Consider the following 19,525-nt stretch of genomic DNA (forward strand, 5'->3'; position numbering starts at 1 on the left):
GGTGCTTAATTTGTAAAATCTTAATGTAATTTGATGTTTAATAGGCTTTTCCTTAATCCTTATTATCCAACATTTTCACTTATCCAACGCTTTTATTTTTCAGTGATTGGTTTTGGGGGGGGGGGGGGGTGCCAAAATTCTGTTCACCTACAGAATTGAAAAATACCTAGGGCCGGCTCTGCAGACAGTATCTCCCCCTAAGCACTTGTATGGGCTCTAAAATCCTCAAGAAATCCTCTTTAGTACCTCCACATTAATAAACTCATCAGTTTGGCATGCTAAATAGGGTCTTCTTAGTAGCCTGGCAACTGTTATCAACACAGCTATAGGTCCCAGTAGATATTATTGGAGGAGAGGTGTCTGCCAGTTCATTGTGACATGAGCCTGACAACAGAGATACTATGTAAGCACGTGGAAGGAATCCTCACAGTTCCTGGGCACAGCAGAAGATCAAGTCCCTCTCTTTTCCACCTCTGAGCCACTACCTTCATTAATCTGCCACATCTAGAAGTCACAATGTCAGCAAACAGACAGAATGAGATCTCAGCCCTTGGCAAAGCAGCCGCTCATGTCCCTGACTTGATAGTGTACGGTGATTTTTCTCAGGAAGTCCCTTTCATTGAGAGTTTTGATGGTGTTCTGCTATTTGTAGACATTTCAGGTAGGCAAAAAGCCAAAGGTTTGGAAAATTGGCTCTTAACTGGATGTACTTTTTGTGCCCTTAATTGATTTCTGTCTCAGTCTAGTAATTTTCAGAGTGATCGCAACTCTCATGTGTTCCAATTTACTGTCAATAAGCAGGCAATCCGGTAACATGCAGTAGCAGTCGGGTGTAATGCTGTCCTATCCTTATGTAAAAGCAAACCTAGCATAGAAGAGGTTCATCAGACATCCTCTTCAAAAATGACTCAGAAGCATTCATTTTCTCTTTCATGTTCTGAGTCTAATTCACAATTGTGTGTTTTCTTTGACTGACATGAAATTTTATCCATGTTAAGGTTTTACGGCATTGACTGAAAAATTTAGCACGGACACCAAAATGGATCGTGGTGCTGACGAGCTGACCCAGACACTCAATCACTATGTAGGTGACATTGTGGAGGGTGAGTCCCGCAGCAATGCATGATTATGTCACAAAAAGAGTATCTATGGCATTGATGGAGCTGTCAGGTGATCTTCAAAATATATTTTTCTTTTGTGCTCTTTCTGATTCCATCATTTCATTTCTGATTTTGTTGTTTAAAAGAGTAAAATACTTACTGTTTAAATTCTTCAAGTTGTTCTAATTCCTTTGAAAATATTTTTTTGCATGTCACCTTAAGTTCCTGTAATATCAGACAGAATGCAGATAGATGGATAAATAGATAAATAAATATAGTAAGGTAAAGGTTTTCCCTGACGTTAAGTCCAGTCATGTGTCACGCTCACTTCAAACAATCAGCATGAACGCAGATCAAAGACAGCTGCTATCAAAACCAATCTTTATTGAAGAATACACGACTTGGGAAAAGTCGAGAATGACATAATGTTTACATACAATCAATTTTATTACCTTTGCTACTACGTCACATCACACGTAAATATCATCACCAAACCCCACCCCCCATATCACATTTCTACCATTTCCACACAAACTACTCATTATAATTGTTTTGATTTTCACTCCACAAGTTCCCATGCTCTGCTGCCAGGTGTTTTCATGAGCCGTCGAGGAGTGCTCTTTGTTATGGCTCCAATTCCAGAGCTTGCAGACTCAGCTCTGGGAATTGGCCCCATGACATGGCGCCCCCCCTTTCGCCGACCTCTTCTTCTGTGCTTCCCCCGTCACGACTCTGAAACAAATCAAACATGAACACTATGTATCCATTTTATCTAAAGTACCCATATACTTTTTTAACAAGCTGCGATGGAATACAGGATGTATTTTCCCCAGACTTTTCGGCAAGAATAACTGGAAAGTCACTTCGTTTATGACTTTCTGTATTCTGAAGGGTCCAATAAACTTGGGGCCCAGCTTTCTTGAAGGTAGACCCAGCTTGATGTTCTGCGTGCTTAGCCACACCAAATCCCCCTCCTCCAGTTTATCGCCTTCCATCCTTTTCTTGTCTGCGAATGTTTTATATTTTTTGTGCGCTTCCTTTAAGGAGGCAGTCACCTGACCCCAACATTCTAGCATTTGTGCTTTCCATTTTCCTGCCCCTGCTTCTTCATTCTCTGCCCACCTTGGCAATTGGGGTAGAGGCTGGATCTCATATCCATAAATTACTTCGAATGGGGTTTTATTTGTTGCAGAATGAATAGTAGAATTAAAGGCTAGTTCAGCGAAGGCTAGCCACTTAGACCAATCGTTTTGCCTCATATTAGAGCAGGGGTCCTCAAACTTTTAAAGCAGAGGGCCGGTCCACAATCCTTCAGACTGTTGAGGGGCCGAATTATCATTTGGAAAAAAAAAGAACAAATTCCTATGTACATATCTTATTTGTAGTGCAAAACAACAACAATAACAATGAAAGACCAATACAATATTTAAAAATGAAAATAATTTTAACCAGCATAAACCTATCAGGATTTCAATAGGAAGTGTGGGCCTGCTTCTGGCCAATGAGATAGTCAGGTTAATTAGGATTGTTGTTGTTGTGTGTCTTCAAGTCATTTCAGACTTTGGGCGAGCCTAAGTCCAAATTTATTTATTTATTCATTTACTACATTTATATCCCACCCTTCTCACCCTGAAGGGAACTCAGAGCAGCTGTATGTACATACAATATATTATATTATTAGCATAGCACAATATTAGCATTATATATTACTATATTGAACTATACAACTATACTGTAATATTATATGTAATATATAACATATAATTAATATTATTATATGGTATTATTATTAGTATTTATAAAATGATAATATTATTATCAATATCATATGTATATACAATATATTATATTATTAAAACTGATATAAAAATATTATATTATAAATGAGGGCGGGGGCCAGGTAAATGACCTTGGAGGGCCGCATCCGGCCCCCGGGCCTTAGTTTGGGGACCCCTGTATTAGAGTATATGCGAAGGAACTGCCCAAGTGTCTGTTGGGTACGTTCTACCGCCCCATTTGTCATGGGGTGGAAAGCAGAACTTAGGCTCCTTTCTGCTCCTAGCATTTCCAAGAATTTCCCCCAGAATTTTGCTGTAAATTGAACACCTCTATCACTGACCACCCTACTAGGACATCCATGAAGTTTGTAAATATGGTTTATGTATAATTCAGCCAGTTTCTCTGCTGATGGTAATTTCGCAAGTGCTATGAAGTGAGCCTGTTTGGAAAACAGGTCTAACACTGTCCATATATAGCGATGTCCCTTGCAGACTCAGCTCTGGGAATTGGCCCCATGACAGTCATGTCTGACTCTGGGAGTTGGTGCTCATCTCCATTTCTGAGCCAAAGAGCTGGCGTTGTCCGTAGACACCTCCAAGGTCATGTGGCCGGCATGACTGCATGGAGCGCCATTACCTTCCCGCCGGAGCAGTACCTATTGATCTACTCACATTGGCATGTTTTTGAACTGCTAGGTTGGCAGGAGCTGGAGCTAACAGCGGCCGCTCACGCTGCTCCCGGGATTTGAACCTGGGACCTTTCGGTCTCCAGCTCAGTGCTTTAATGCACTTCGCCACCGGGGCGAAGATAGTAGGGAACTATATATTTAGGTTTGTGTGCATTGGCACAAAACTCTGTGATCATTGTGAATGGACTGCTGGCTTTGAAAGCTTGAAGCCACCTTTGCCCCACCTATGGCAAGCTCAGGGGATTTGCTGGAAACTCTGAAGCATCCTGGAGCTTCGGGGCAGCCTAAAAAGTGGGATCATACACAATTTGGCCCAATCCACTGTCCAGATTAGACAGCAGTGCATCACCATTTCCCTGTACTCATCATCTCCTTGTTGGTTGTGTAGGCACCCCAACTTGACATCGGCAGAGGCATCTGCAATGGCTCTAATATAATTTTATAATGTATATTTAATCCGGTGCCCCATGCCCCGCATTGCCCAGCTCCAGATGAGGGTGATCAGATGGGGTAAAGTGTGAGTGCATGTGGTGCATGCAGCTTCCCCCTATGCATTGCAATGGCAAAATGAGAGCCCTCCTGTGTTGCCCTGCTGGTGGCATGTGCTGGTTCCGTCCTCTTTCACCCACGGAGCTGGCGTGGCATCATGTGATGGGAGCCGGCCGGGTCGGTAGCTTTTTTTTTCCGTGTCAGGAGTGACATGAAAAACTGCAAGTGACTTCTGGTGTGAAAGAATTGGACATCTTAAAGAACGTTGCCCAGGGGACGCCCTGATGTTTGATGTTACCATCCTGTGGGAGGCTTCTCTCATGTCCCCGCAAGGGGAGCTGGAGCTGATAGAGGGAGCTCATCCGTGCTCTCCCTAGGTTAGATTCGAACTGGCAACCTTCTGGTGTCCTGCCGGCATAAGGCTTTAATCCACTGCGCCACCGGGGAAGTGGCTTGGTGGGTGACCAGGGCTAAATCGGCACATGCTGCCAATTTTAGCTCTTTGTGATGAGGTGATGAGTCTCTCTCTCTCTTTTTGAGTACCTTCACTAGAAACAGAAGGTTAACACATGTGATGCTTTGTTAACAATGCATGCTTTCAAAATGTATTAAATCTGTTTCATTTTAAGTTGTACCTGAAACTCGTGCTGTTCAGTTTATTACATTCTCATGTGTGCATGCCTGCAGAGAAGGCTCTAAATTGGTACTCAGGATTATATGCAGAGTTTTCAGTGAACTTGCACAGAGCACCACATTTATTGGTGTGGATGAAATCTAGTGGGATATGCAAGGTACAATACTTCTGACAGTATGAGAAGTCAATTGCAATTTGTTGTTTATAGTGAAATAGCAGTTATTATATAGTGTCAGGGGCCACCTGTCTCTGGAGGTAGCCAGTAGAAAGGGCAATTCAATCATAGAGAAAAAGGTTTCCTTGTACAATTCAATGACAATTTTTTTTCTAACTCTATTGTTCTCTTCTTTCCTTTGATCCATAGAAGTCCTTGTATTTGGAGGTGATGTCTTGAAATTTGCAGGTATGGATTGTGGATAAGCGATAACTTTTAAAATTATATGGATTGGGAATCTTGGTTTGGAATCATCCCCATCACTCCTCTCCTTTAAGAAGCAATTAAAAACATTCTTTTGAACACTGGCTTTTGGAGAGGAAGATGATTAGCTTCTTATTCTTTTTATCATGACTGATGCTGCTGCCACTGATTATATTGCCTTAGCTTATTGGAGAGCCATATTTCATCTGTACATATATATATATATAATTTCATACAGATTTTATCAGCCTGTTGTGTGATTTATGAGGTCAATTGACCACATGTTTTAGCCTAAGTTAATTTTTTTGGTTTATTTTTTCACTGTTTGTTTTTAACTGTTTGCTTCTTTATGTTTTATTGCTCTCTTTGTCATAGCACATGGCATTGAAAGTTTGCCATCTTTGTTTTTGGAAGCTGCCCTGAGTACCTTGGTGGGAAAGAGGGCAGGTTAAAAATAAAGTTTTTATTTATTTATTTATTTATTTATTATTGGCATAGTATTTTTCTATAATTCCACTCAGGAATCAGTTAAAAATTTAAATACACCACAAGTGGCATATTTACCTCCATAAATTACAAGACATCATCTTTGGATTGAAATAAAAGTAGTAGTAAAGTTGGGTGTCACTTGCATATTCATGGTACCACACCACAAAGCTCTGAATGGCCTCTCTCAGTGATTTCATATATATATATTATGTAGGATGATGAAGGAAACAGGATTCTGGCCACAGGTCAATGTCCAGGGGTTGAACAGGAATCCCACAGCACTCCCTCTAAGTCCCATGCCTTATAGATCATGGGATCATATTCATTTCCCCCCTAAGTTCTTTAAAATCTAGAGCACTGCTTCTTAAACTGGATTGTGAACCCACATGGAATCACCTTAGCTCAATTTCAGGGTCATGAAAAGGTTTCTGAATGCCACCTAGACACTTACACAACTTTGTTAGAAACAACATGCAGTGTTTACAATAAGCTTTTCAGAAAATGCCTTTTTATACAACTGTACTGTATAAAAAGGAAAACCAGCCTGTCTAGCAAGCCCTGAAAATGCTGATTTATTATCAATAAGTGTTTGATTTTAAAGCTATTTTATATACCTAAATATCAGAGGTCATGAAAAACTTTCCTGGGTGGAAAGCAATTGTGAATGAGAAAAGTTTAAGAAGCCCTGGTCTAGAGTATGTATTTGAACCCACCTCCCTCACGAGTCCTGTTTTGACAGTCCCAGCTGGGAGACAGTCATTTGGATCTTTTGAGGTAATTCATTAGCATTTGTCTTCTTGATCTTTCTGTTTCTTTTGCCCTTTTGTTGTTTTTGTATTTCTCCAAGAAGGCACTTCCTACAGAAATATTAAAAGTATTTTCTACTACAGTAGAGTCTCACTTATCCAACACTTGCTTATCCAACATTCTGGATTATCCAATGCATTTTTTTAGTCAATGTTTTCAATACATCGTGATATTTTGGTGCTAAATTCATAAATACAGTAATTACTACATAGCATTACTGCGTATTGAACTACTCTTTCTGTCAAATTTGTTGTTAAACATGATGTTTTGGTGCTTAATTTGTAAAATCATAACCTATTTGATGTTTAATAGGCTTTTCCTTAATCCCTCCTTATTATCCAACATATTAGCTTATCCAATGTTCTGCTGGCCCGTTTATGTTGGATAAGTGAGACTCTACTGTATTTCCCTAGTGCTATCAGAAAGCAGTTTCCTAATTCAGTAGTCGCTCCCATTAATAACAACCATCTTAATAGCGGCATAATTTTTTTTAAAAAAATGTTTTGCACCACATGGTTTATACACATATTTCATATTTTCATTATCACAAGACATTTGAAATTATTGATTCAGTTAATTCATAATTGGTGAGAGTTTTTTCCATTGAAAGTAATGAATCATTTCTAGTAACCCATGTATACATTTAAAAACATGTGTTTGTGTAAAAAATATAAAGGTAGAGACTGATTGTTCTGTAGGGATAGTGGGCAAGTTAAAAGTTACTGATTTTACCTATGTTTAGCTTTCTCAAGTAGGAAATCACATCAAATAGCACACATTATTGTACACTATAGGTAGTGTACTGTCTCTGTATTGAAAATACAGTAGAGTCTCACTTATCCAAGCTAAACGGGCCGGCAGAAGCTTGGATAAGGAAATATCTTGAATAATAAGGAGGGCTTAAGGAAAAGCCTATTAAACATCTAATTAGGTTATGGTTTTACAAATTAAGCACCAAAACATCATGTTATACAACAAATTTGACAGAAAAAGTAATTCAATACGCAGTAATGTTATGTTGTAATTACTGTATTTTCGAATTTAACACCAAAATATCACGATATATTGAAAACATTGCCTACAAAAATGGCTTGGATAATCCAGAGGCTTGGATAAGTGAGGCTTGGATAAGTGAGACTCTACTGTATGTGTTGAGTTTTATTTAACTGTTGTAATAAAATAATTAAAGAGACTAATTTAAAGAGACTGAATGAGTTTTTGAGTTATTGACATAAGAGTAAAGCTACACTCAAGATTTTAAATTCTTATTACATGTCTTTCTTTCTTCGCAGTCTCTGTAAAATCGCATATATGGCAGTTTGAGACGCATATGCAGCAAACTACCATATATGTGGATTTCACAGATAACCACTCGAAGAAACACTGTTACATGTAACCAACCATTCTTTCTGTCTTTTGTATTGCCTGAGCAGGACTTGGGTATTTGTTCTGGTGGTTATGTCTGTTGGTGGCTCTGATTCCACCCAGTTATGGCTCCTGCTCTTGAAGGGGGCTATTTTGTATTTTATATTCCACGTTTTTCAGTTAAGAAAATATTTCTGAGCATTGCTGTAAGAAAATAAGATAAAAGTAGAATCATAGAATCATAGAATCATAGAATAGTAGAGTTGGAAGAGACCACATGGGCCATCCAGTCCAACCCCCTGCTAAGAAGCAGGAAATCGCATTCAAGCAGGAAATCGCATTCAATTTCCAATTAGAGATCTCCTTGCATGAGGGTAAGTCAGAAAGCACCAAAACAAAATTCTTTCTAAGGTTTTAAAGAATTTTGAGACAAAAATAGTACGCCCTAGAATATTAATTGGATGGAAAATAGCAATTCACAAGCGGATATTGTCGGTGTTTCTATCCATAGCTGGAAAATTACCAAATGTTATCCACTATTACTGCTCCCTCCTAGGTGTCCAATTTTTTGTAAAAAAAAATCAGACCTATTTCAATTATAAAATGAAAGTGTTATAGTTATGTTGCAGACAGTCATAGTACACATGTCACTATGTCACTGAATTCAAGAACTTTAAAAGAGATCGGGTATTGGTGCACAGCTTGGGCTTAACCAGACCAGGCGTAGTCATGGCATCACTGTTTTCCATTAATCTAATTTTTTTCCTGATATCCCCAGGAGATGCTTTATTGGCACTCTGGAAGGTGGAACGTTGCCATATAAGTGACATCATCACTCTGGCAGTGAAATGTAGTTTCAGCATCCAGCAGGAGTATGGTGTTCGTGACACTGAGGTGGGACTGGAGTTACGCGTGAAAATAGGTACAATCTGCTTTCCTCAAACAGAACTTACAACTGTGGTGGGAATCATGTAGACCCTCAGATGCGACTGGATTGCAGCTCCCAGAGTTATTGGTTTTGGCTATGCTGGCTACAGCTGTGGGGAGTTGCTGTACACAACTTTTGTAAGTCTACATGATTTTGACTTCTGCAATAGCACATATTCCTTATGAAAAACTCAAGGCCTTGTATTGAGAAAATAACTGTTGCTACGTTTTGCATTTTGTTACATTTGTTATTGGACTACTCATTCCTTTTTGCTCCTTTCCAGTGCTTAGTGGGTGGCAGTTGTGGATTGATATATCATAAAACCAGAGAATTTTCTGACAAAATGCCTCTAAAATACATTTATTTGTATTTTTGTAGTTTGTTCCGAGTAAATTGGCTTTATTCCATTTCTAAAGTTTTCTCCACAGTCTCTTGTAGCTAATGATTCATCTAGAAAAACCCAAAAGATGTTATCAAAGACTTTCTCTGTGTCTAAGAACATCAGTGCTCCTTGCTGTTCTTTGTGTGCTTGTAGATATTCAACTGCATCTAGAACTACCCTCATGTTTATCTTTAGTTTGTCTACCTGCCATAAATCCTTCTTAATCTTTGTGAATCCAGATTTTCAACATCTTTTTAAGTCTATCTGCCAGTATAGCTGAATAAATTGTGTAAGCTCAGTTACCAAAATTTCACTGTTGGTTAGGATCAGATCTAATATAGCTGATCCCCTTGTTGCCTCTTTCACTTTCTTGAATCTGAAATTGTATGAAAGGCAAGTGAGAAATTTGTTGGACATGATATTATTTGCAGAGTTTGTCTTCCAATCAGGACCAGCCCTAGGTAATTTTCATGTGTAGGCGAACAGAATTTTGGCACCCCCCAGCCAGCCCCCCCCTCTCCTCCTCCTCCTCCTCCTCTGGACCCTAGTGTGGACAATGGCAAGGTAGGCACGCCACTGGTGTGAGGAGGCCTAGGGGCCTGGTGCTGCCCACTCCCAGCCGCCCTGCCCCCTCCTCCTCCTCGCCATTGTCCCTACCTTGCCATTGTCCGCACCAGGCTCCAGAGGAGGAGGAGGAGGAGGAGGAGGAGGAAGGGGTGGGGCCGGCTGGGAGTGGGCACGCCCTCCTGAGTGTGTGCATGAATGTATGTGCGCGCACCCTGCCCCCTCCTCCTCCTCGTGCCAGTGGCGTCCCTACCTTGCCATTGTTTGCACTGGCCTCTGGCAACAAGTCTGGGAGGAGGAGGTGGGGGTGTGCATGCATGTGTGCACTCAGGAGGGTGTGCCCTCTCCCAGCGGGGAGGGGAAAAAAGAAAAAAAGACAAGAAGCTGCTCAACTTGGAGGCATCTCAAGAGGCACCTCGACTGTGCCCCCCAGAGCATGGTGCCTTTGGCAACCGCCTAGTTGGCCTAACAGGTAAACCGCCCTTGCTTCCAATAGTCTCCTTTTATAAACTAGTTTAAGTCTTCTTTTACTGCTTTCTCCTTTCCGAATGTGTGCTCATTTGTTCCAGGAAAGCATAATTGAAGTCCTCAGTCTGGCCTAGAGGTTTGTAGTAGACTCCCACAATGATGTCGCTGTTGTTTTTTCCCCCCTTAATATTTACTCCTTTCTACATGTTTGGTCATCTGCTACAAAAAGTCCTTGATATGGTTTGGGGTTTTGTAATTGCGCTGTTGTTTCCCTCCCTCTTAAATTTAACCCAGGTGCACTCAGCCTGGCTTCCAGGATTCCAAGATTTGAGTCATTGATTTTTTGCTATATTATGCTATTCCTCATCTTTTTTTGTTTGATCTGTTTCTCCTTTCTGCTCCTTTGTTGTATTCTGATACTGATTATCTCCTTTCTCATTATTTTCTTGGCCATATGGCTGGGCACATTTTCTAACAGAGGAGCATGCCTATTCCTCAACAGCATAGAATGTGTCATGCATAAGTAGCAGCACATTCTGGTTCTTTCCATCATAACTCCTTAGCTCACTTGCCCTCCATTCTATTTTTCTTCATGTGATTAGGTTTTTGTATGATGGTTACTGTAAGGATGTTATGAGTTAATGGGAATTATTGATATGATTTTATTTGTTTATTAAAAGGAAAAAGGGGAGTTATGTATTGATGAAGACAGGTCTCACATGGAAGCCAGCTGTGTTCAGCGGGTTGCCATGGCAACGTAACCTCTCTCTGGAGGAAAAAGGGGCGTGGCTAAGATGACAGTTGGAGCAGATGCCCTTTTAAAAGTTCAGTTGCTGTGAGGGGTTTTAAAAGGTGTGGCTGTTAGGGGTTTGAGAAGAAGAGTTGCGGTTAGGTTTTGGAAAGATTAGGAGCTGGGGAAATCAGCTAAGGACGGCAGCTTATGGTCACTCAGGGGAAAGGCTGGGAATATAAGCTGACCAGGGGAGTTTAGTATACTGTGTTGAAGAGAAGTTATTTAAGAAATATCCATTCAAGAAAGACTACATTGTAACTTAAGATCCGGAACGTTTACTGATTGAAACCATACGCTTATGTACCAAAAATAAACTTGAATTTTGTTATTGTTCATAAAGATAAGTCTCCTTGCCTCTCTGTAAGCCTGTTACCTCACGTTGGTGGCAGTTACCGTACCTATCTATATAAGTTACCGTACTTTTCTATATAAGTTACCATCTTTAATCATTTAAACCCATGAGTTCTGTTATCCTTCCTTATCCACTAAATCATCCCTGTCATACATTCACACATCCTCCATCCCTCCCTCTCACACGTGCACACATCTCCTGAATTGGAGGCAGCGGTGGGATTTAAAGACAAAGATTTCCCCTGCCTGAGTTGAGTACCACAAATTGGGCTCTCTTCAATTGGGGGCAGCGGTGGGATTCAGAAAAAGATTCCTTCCCTGCCTCACAGTTCTCTTCAATTGGGGGCAGCGGTGGGATTCAGAAAAAGATTCCTTCCCTGCCTCACAGTTCTCCTCAATTGGTGCCAAGCGGTGGGATACGTTTAACATCTCAAACTAAGTGCCTTAAGACCACATAGGAAGAAATCGTGAGGTAAAAGTTAAGAAAAATGGCTACTAGACTACAAAAGAAATTAGCAGGAGAGGCTAGTGAATACCAAGGAGATAGTTCGGACTCTGAGCAAACCCCTGAGACAAGGGAAACCCTTAAATATAAAATTGAATTGAGAAAATTAGAATTGGAGGATAAACAAAGAGAAAGAGAAAGAGAAAGGGAGGATAAGCAAAGAGAAAGAGAAAGGGAGGATAAGCAAAGAGAGAGAGAATGGGAGGAAAAACGATGGGAAATGGAACAAGAGAAGGAATTGAAAAGAATGCAGCTAGAGAAGGATAAGGAAATAGAACTGAAACGATTGGAATTGGAAAAAGAGAAATTGGCACTGTCTCAACCACACATTATTAATCAAGAAGGGAATGGTAGGACTGAAGCGTCTGATCTACTTCTGAAGAGATTCCCAAAGTTTAATAAAGATGATGATGTGGAAAAGTTTTTGATTTCTTTTGAGAGGTGCTGCAGAGATTTTGAAATTGATGAAGGAAAATGGATGCTTTATTTAAGACCCCAGATTTGTGGTAAATTGTTAGAAATATATGGTGATGTACCTGAAGAGTTACACCGAGATTATAACTTCTTTAAAAAACAGGTACAACAGAAATTGCAACTCACACCTGAATTTTATCGTTTAAAATTCAGATCCCTGAGGAAAGAAAAGGCCCAGAGCTTCTCAGAAGTAGCCTCAAAACAAGCCCAATTATTTGATAGTTGGCTCAGAACCTCAGAAGTGGAAAATTTTCAACAGCTGAGGGAATTAATTAAGTTGGAACAACTGTTTCAATTAGTGCCCTCAGATTATCGGTGGTTAGTTCAAGACAGAAAGCCATCAACTGCCAATGAAGCGGCTTCAATGACAGACCAATTAATCACTCTGAGGGAAGGATTTAGGAACGATGAGGGACTAAGTGAGAGAAGGCAGAATAAACCGCCATTTTACAATTATCAAACACACACACAATACAAAAAGACGCCTGCAATAGAAAACACCGCCTACAGGAGGCCTGAGGTAATTAATCAGACCAAACCTGAGGTAAAAGCAAGGTGCTATCAGTGTGGAAAGTCTGATCATCTAAAATACCAATGTCCTCTTTTAAGAAGAGATAAAACATCCTTCTTTATGAATAAAGAGCCCAAAGAGAATACTCTTAATAGGGATATTAAGTTGCTAAGCAGTACTGAAACAGTCCCTAGGGAGAAACAATGTTTATTTATTTTATCCGATGATTTTTCTGAAGATTATTTTGAGCCTATCACTATTGTGAACCAACAAAAACAAGGTTGGAGGGATACAGGATCCCAGGTGTGTGTTATCCACCCAAAATCGGTACCTCAGAAATATCAAAAGCCCACCTCTGAGATAAATCTAAAGGGTTTGGGACCAGCTGTACCAGCTGAGGTAGTGTCTCTCCCAATTGAATACAATGGATGGAAAGGGATCTGGGACTTTGCAATTAGCTCAGATATCCCTCATGAATGTTTAATCGGCAATGACCTAGCTAGACAAGTTAAGAACTGGAAAAAGTTGTGTGAGGAGAAGGAAGATTACAACAGAAGCCCTATTCAGGAAGCAGTGTGCTTACCTATTCAACCAGAATCTGAACAGGGTCCAGAATCCAGTTCCGCCATTATTGAAATTGTTAGTAAAACAGGGGGAGTGCAAGAAATTAAACAAGCTCAGGAGGAAGATGAATCCCTGAAGCCTTTGTTTAAGCAAGCTGAAAGTTTACCAGATTCAGCAGAAGAACTACCCAATAAATTTGTCACAAAAGATGGTGTGCTTTACAGAGAAAGCAAAAGTTTGAAATCAGAAGAAAGGTCAGAAATACATAGTCAGAGTTTCACTGAAATTGAAAGGCAAGCGCAGGTGGCTGAGAAACTGAAGGAGCAACAGGCAGAGCGGCTGGACATGGGCTTGGTGTCCAGGAGCTCTATTTCTCACTCTGTCCTCTCTGAGATGCAAGTGATAGAACAAGAAACGCCAGTGACTACAAAGTCCACACGGTCCCAGCTAGATCTCTTTGAAGACATCGGAAGCTTCACATCTGGACCACCAAAGTACAAAGATAATCCTTTTTCATTAGGCGATGCCTTCAGCTCACAGTGGGAGACAGACAACTCCTCTTGGGAAATGGACAAAGGGGAAGAGGAGGCAGACATTGCCATCTCCATCATCCGGCATATTGGTGACAGACCCATTAACAGAAGAGAGACAGAGAGCAAGATATCAGTAGTGGAGTCCAATGAAGCTCAGCAGAAGTTTGCAGGGGCCAAAGTCATCTCATCTGATATGTTCTTTGGACGGGAAGCTGATACAGTTCCAGTGGCTGAATATTTGACCGATCTTCAGTCAACAATGAGAGTGGCAAGAGACATCGCACAAGAACATCTAGCTGTAGCCCAGCAGAGACAGAAGAGCTACTATGACAGGTCAGCCAAACCAAGAAGCAAGCGGAGGTCATTTTTCAATGGAGAGAGTGGTAAAGACCCTGACGTGATGGGGATTGGTAGTTTTAACCATCAACAGTTTACTTTCAAGATTCTACAAAAATGCTTGGACTATGTTTCGCAGGACTTCTTAAATGACTCTTGGAAGTTTCGCAAAAAAACATTTTGGGACAGAGAGAGTTCATTGTGTTGCTGGGAAGGACGAGTGTAATTATCCCCAACAACATGTTAACCTCTGGAATGCTCCGCAGAAGGAAACATCGATGAACTGTGCCAGGTGGCATGAAGAAGATCCCTATGAAATGTACTGAGTATCAGAAGATGTTTAGTTCAGTGTATAAATAAAGACTTGGGGAATAACCCTGAATGAAAATTAAACTGTTACAAATATGATTTATGGAAAATGTATTTTTAAAATGTCTTTTGATTTGAGGTTGTGAATCTTAACAATGGGAAAGATGATCAATACGTTTGTGGTTTGTATGTTGAATGGTGACAATGTCATAACTGTATGGTAAGATATGGACGTGCTATGTGTATATGCAACAGTGAAGGTTTGTATTTTATGATTTATGTATTGTATCTAACTTTGTGTTTTATTTCAGGAATACTGTTGTGTATGTATATATGTATTTATTAATTATTTTTGCCCATTCTAGGCATAGAAAAGGCAAAAATAATCTTTCTTAGGGGGGAGGTGTAAGGATGTTATGAGTTAATGGGAATTATTGATATGATTTTATTTGTTTATTAAAAGGAAAAAGGGGAGTTATGTATTGATGAAGACAGGTCTCACATGGAAGCCAGCTGTGTTCAGCGGGTTGCCATGGCAACGTAACCTCTCTCTGGAGGAAAAAGGGGCGTGGCTAAGATGACAGTTGGAGCAGATGCCCTTTTAAAAGTTCAGTTGCTGTGAGGGGTTTTAAAAGGTGTGGCTGTTAGGGGTTTGAGAAGAAGAGTTGCGGTTAGGTTTTGGAAAGATTAGGAGCTGGGGAAATCAGCTAAGGACGGCAGCTTATGGTCACTCAGGGGAAAGGCTGGGAATATAAGCTGACCAGGGGAGTTTAGTATACTGTGTTGAAGAGAAGTTATTTAAGAAATATCCATTCAAGAAAGACTACATTGTAACTTAAGATCCGGAACGTTTACTGATTGAAACCATACGCTTATGTACCAAAAATAAACTTGAATTTTGTTATTGTTCATAAAGATAAGTCTCCTTGCCTCTCTGTAAGCCTGTTACCTCACGTTGGTGGCAGTTACCGTACCTATCTATATAAGTTACCGTACTTTTCTATATAAGTTACCATCTTTAATCATTTAAACCCATGAGTTCTGTTATCCTTCCTTATCCACTAAATCATCCCTGTCATACATTCACACATCCTCCATCCCTCCCTCTCACACGTGCACACATCTCCTGAATTGGAGGCAGCGGTGGGATTTAAAGACAAAGATTTCCCCTGCCTGAGTTGAGTACCACAAATTGGGCTCTCTTCAATTGGGGGCAGCGGTGGGATTCAGAAAAAGATTCCTTCCCTGCCTCACAGTTCTCCTCAGTTACAATCAGCATAATGTGACAAACATCTGAGTAGACAAGTTTAAGACTGAAGTAGTACACTTGAGCCTACAATTAAGTCCTATTGAAGCCAGTGGGACTTTCTTCTGGACAGACTTGTAAACTGTATGACATAAATCTTCCAAAGGGTTGGGGGTCATTGAAAAAGAAGCATTTAAAAGAGAGGTAATAGTGTTTTTCCTAAATAAGATTTTCATCAGGCAAGTAAGGCATTGAGCAACACGACGTTTTGCTGATTTTTTTGTGGAAGGAAGGGACAGGCACATCCACAGGGTCATTACACATGATAATTCACATACTAACCAATTTCACTTTTTGTCCAATAGCTGATAAAAAGTAAAGGTGCATGGAAGAGGCCAGAAAAGAAACCGTTTTGTTGAAATAATATTAATAGCTATATTGTTTCAATACTAAAAATTTGGCAAACATTTGCAGTTATGGGAAGTATGTATCTCTGTGTGGATTCCCCATGTTCCACTGAGGGCAATAGAAAGAGATAAATAGCTAGCATTTCTGGCATTTGTCATAAATATACTGCTTATCACAAACATAGTCCTAAAATGAATAAATCAAAGTAGTAAGCCTACCAAAGTCTGTTGGTGTTTATGCGGAATATAGTCCATCAAAGACAAAGTAGCTTCACACAGATGAAAGAGGAAACACAAATTTACTCTTGTTCAGCAGAGTCGAAAACATAAACTTGTGGCATTGTATCAAAAATAAATCCTTCAGAGTAACAAAACTTACATAGTCCTTGTATGCATCACATAAACGCAGAGCATGGCTTCTCCAACTCCCATCATCCCCAGAGAGTGAGCCAGGGAAAGAGCACCATGTATCCCAAAACACACCCAGTTATGCCCCACCAGGTGTGGGCCAGACTTAATCACCTTAAGGAGCACCTGCATATAATGACCATCAAGATGAGGTATTTTTCTTATATCTACTCCAATCTTGGTGTTGATCCTTGCAAAACTCACCTCAACATCTAGAACAGTGGTTCTCAACCTGTTGGTCCCCAGATGTTTTTGTTGGGTTATTTAGCAATCATGCATGCATTTTCAATGTGGGATGGTTTATGTAGTTAGTTTTGCTTGTTGCTTAGTAACCTGAAGCCAAGCTACTACTACTACTATTATTATTACACGTGGACCAAGCCCAGTAGTGCAACAATAAAATACAACAACATCAGATACATTCAATTACAATGAATTAATACATAAAACATATAAATATCATAAAAGCATAAACTCAACAACAAGCGATAACCAATAACCAAAAACAGTGCTTTTTAATCCTAATATCTGGTTGTAATGTAAATAATTAAACAGATCCTATCTACAGAGCTTCAGATACAGGCATATGGTACAACTTTGGTGAGCCACTTGTTTGTGATACATACTTTGGGCTCTAAGGAATACATAGCATGGTGTGAATAAAGTGGAAGAGGCAAACAACATTGTTGCCTGAAAATCAGGTTTTCTGTGGGACATAATGCTGAAAAAAATGCAGCAGCTCTGGATGAAATTTAGTGGATATGTTATGGCTCTGAATATGATGAGAATCATTAGTATCACTGTAATGGCAGATCCTTTCAATTGCCACATATTTCTAAATGTTCTACCAAGGATGGTTTCAATGTATTTTTTAAAAGAATGCAAATAGACTTAAATTATGAGTTCAGGTTTCATAACTACGATTATGTGTGTATCTTTTTCCAGGACTGTCTGCAGGCCATATCTCAAAAGTTATTCTTGGAGACAACAAGTACCGGTATTTCCTGGTAATCGGCCGGGCAGTGGATGAAGTGCGGTTGGCCCAAAATTTAGCAAAAGCAAGTGAAGTTATCCTGTCACCAAACTGTTGGGAGCTTTGTGATCGAAATTTAATTGAAGTAGATAGAATTCCAGATGAACGAGCAGTTAAGGTGAGTGTCTCTTCCTCTCAAAATACAGTTGCCACCCCCTCCCATTGCATATGAACAAATCTCTGAATTTGTGTGTGTTTCATTACACTACAACACAATTTTTATTCCTGGATTATAAATATCATTTCCTAATTGGTCCTATCATAAAAACATGAAAAAGTTTATTAAACTGCAAAAACTATGTTTTTGTGGTCTGCACATTTATTAAGAAAAATTGCACTAATGGATCTAGACACTATACTTTTTTGGTGCAGCCCAAAATCCCATTAGCTTTTTTAGATGCTGCATCACATTATTGGATCATACTCAACTTTTGTCCAAGATCTTTTTCACACAGACAATTGGTGAGCTGGTATACTGTATCTGTGGATTTCATTGTTTCTGCCTAAGTGGGGTATTCTACATTTCTCCTTATTGAAATTCATTTTGTTAGTTTTGGCCCAGCTTTGTAATGTTAAGGTTATTTTGAAATTTGATCCTGTTTTTTGGAGTATTAGCATAGCTATCCCTCCCAATTTGGTGTCATCTGCAAATTTGATAAGTATGCCCTCTAAACCTTCATCCAAGTCATTAATACAGATGTTGAACAGCACTGGCTACAGGATTGAACCCTGCAACACCCCACTAGTTACTTCTTTCCAGGATGAAGAGAAACCATTGGTGAGCACCCTTTGGCTTCAGTTGCTCAACCAATTACAAACTCACCTAACAGTAGTATGTCTAGCCAACATTTTACAACTTTGTTTGCATGAAGATTGGGGAGCGGGGGGCTGTCAAAGGCCATACTGAAATCAAAATATGCTACATTCACAACATTCCCTGCATCTACCAAGCTTGTAACACTATTGAAAAAAGAGATAAGATTAGTCTGGCATGACTTGTTTTTTACAGATTGATGATAATAAATGGAAGTTCTTACGTGTGCTCGGGATCCAGAGTCACCCACAGAACAATAACATGCCACTCAGGTTTGCAGAACAAAAATACAGGAACTTTACAGATTCCAAGAGATCAAAATACAGTAGTATTTACAATGATTCCTCTGATCACTTACAGAAGTCCACAGTCATAAACAGTCCTTTCCCAGTCCAGAAATTTGCTTCATAGAAGAATACAGTCCTGGTTCTTCTCCCTCTTTTCTCAGCAGCAAACAGGCCTCAAAGTAGCCAGGCACACATCAGCAGTACTCGGTCAGCACTGAAAAACTTATCCAAATTTGTTCTGCAGCAGCAGAACAGAAACAGTTTCAAATCAATCCCCAGGTCTTTGCAGGCTCAGCCAATCAGCTTCATGCACTTCATTTTCCAGTTAACACACAGCACAGTGCCTTTTGCAAACCATTACATTGTTTTTGAGAAATCCATGCTGATTTTAGTGATCACAGCATTATTTTCTAAGTGATTACAGACTGCCTCCTTAATGATCTGCTCCAGAATCTTTCCTGGTATTTGAATGGATGTTACATTGGAGAGAGGACATGCTTGTTTTCTGCAGCTCTAGGTTTCAAATTACAGGAAAAGAGATTCCACCTGAACATTGGGAACTCCTGACCATAAGACCTGTTCAACAGTGGAACTCTCTGCTTCAGAGTCTGGTGGAGACTCCTTTGGAGGTTTTTTAACAGGCTGGATGGCCATCTGTTGGGGGCACTTTGATGTTTCCCTCCATGGTAAGAGTTTGGACTGAATGGCCCTTGGAATCACTTCCAGCTTATGATTTTATGATAGGCTTTCTGTATCATGGGGTAGAGAGAACGGTAGGAGACAGCTGATAACAGGGATATGGGACAAATATTTCTAAATGGGTGTATTTCTCTTTATCTTCAG

The 19,525-nt window shown here is 40.0% G+C and overlaps 1 protein-coding gene across 2 annotated transcripts in view; it reads left to right on the forward strand.

The window, feature by feature from the left end:
* The first annotated feature begins 120 nt into the window (after positions 1–120).
* Positions 121–19,525, forward strand: part of adcy10 (adenylate cyclase 10) — a 97,837-nt gene continuing 78,432 nt past the window's right edge. Inside the window, exons 1-5 of one of the 2 annotated variants that reach the window (XM_062977814.1) lie at positions 121–661; positions 999–1,103; positions 5,055–5,093; positions 8,548–8,691; positions 17,494–17,699. In XM_062977814.1, coding sequence (XP_062833884.1) covers positions 517–661; positions 999–1,103; positions 5,055–5,093; positions 8,548–8,691; positions 17,494–17,699 — 639 coding nt within the window. In that variant the 5' untranslated portion in view covers positions 121–516. The remainder of the gene's footprint in view (positions 662–998; positions 1,104–5,054; positions 5,094–8,547; positions 8,692–17,493; positions 17,700–19,525) is intronic. The other variant, XM_008119652.3, reaches the window with a different exon arrangement.

This window comes from Anolis carolinensis, chromosome 4 (assembly GCF_035594765.1).
Source record: "Anolis carolinensis isolate JA03-04 chromosome 4, rAnoCar3.1.pri, whole genome shotgun sequence".
Lineage (NCBI taxonomy): Eukaryota > Metazoa > Chordata > Lepidosauria > Squamata > Dactyloidae > Anolis > Anolis carolinensis.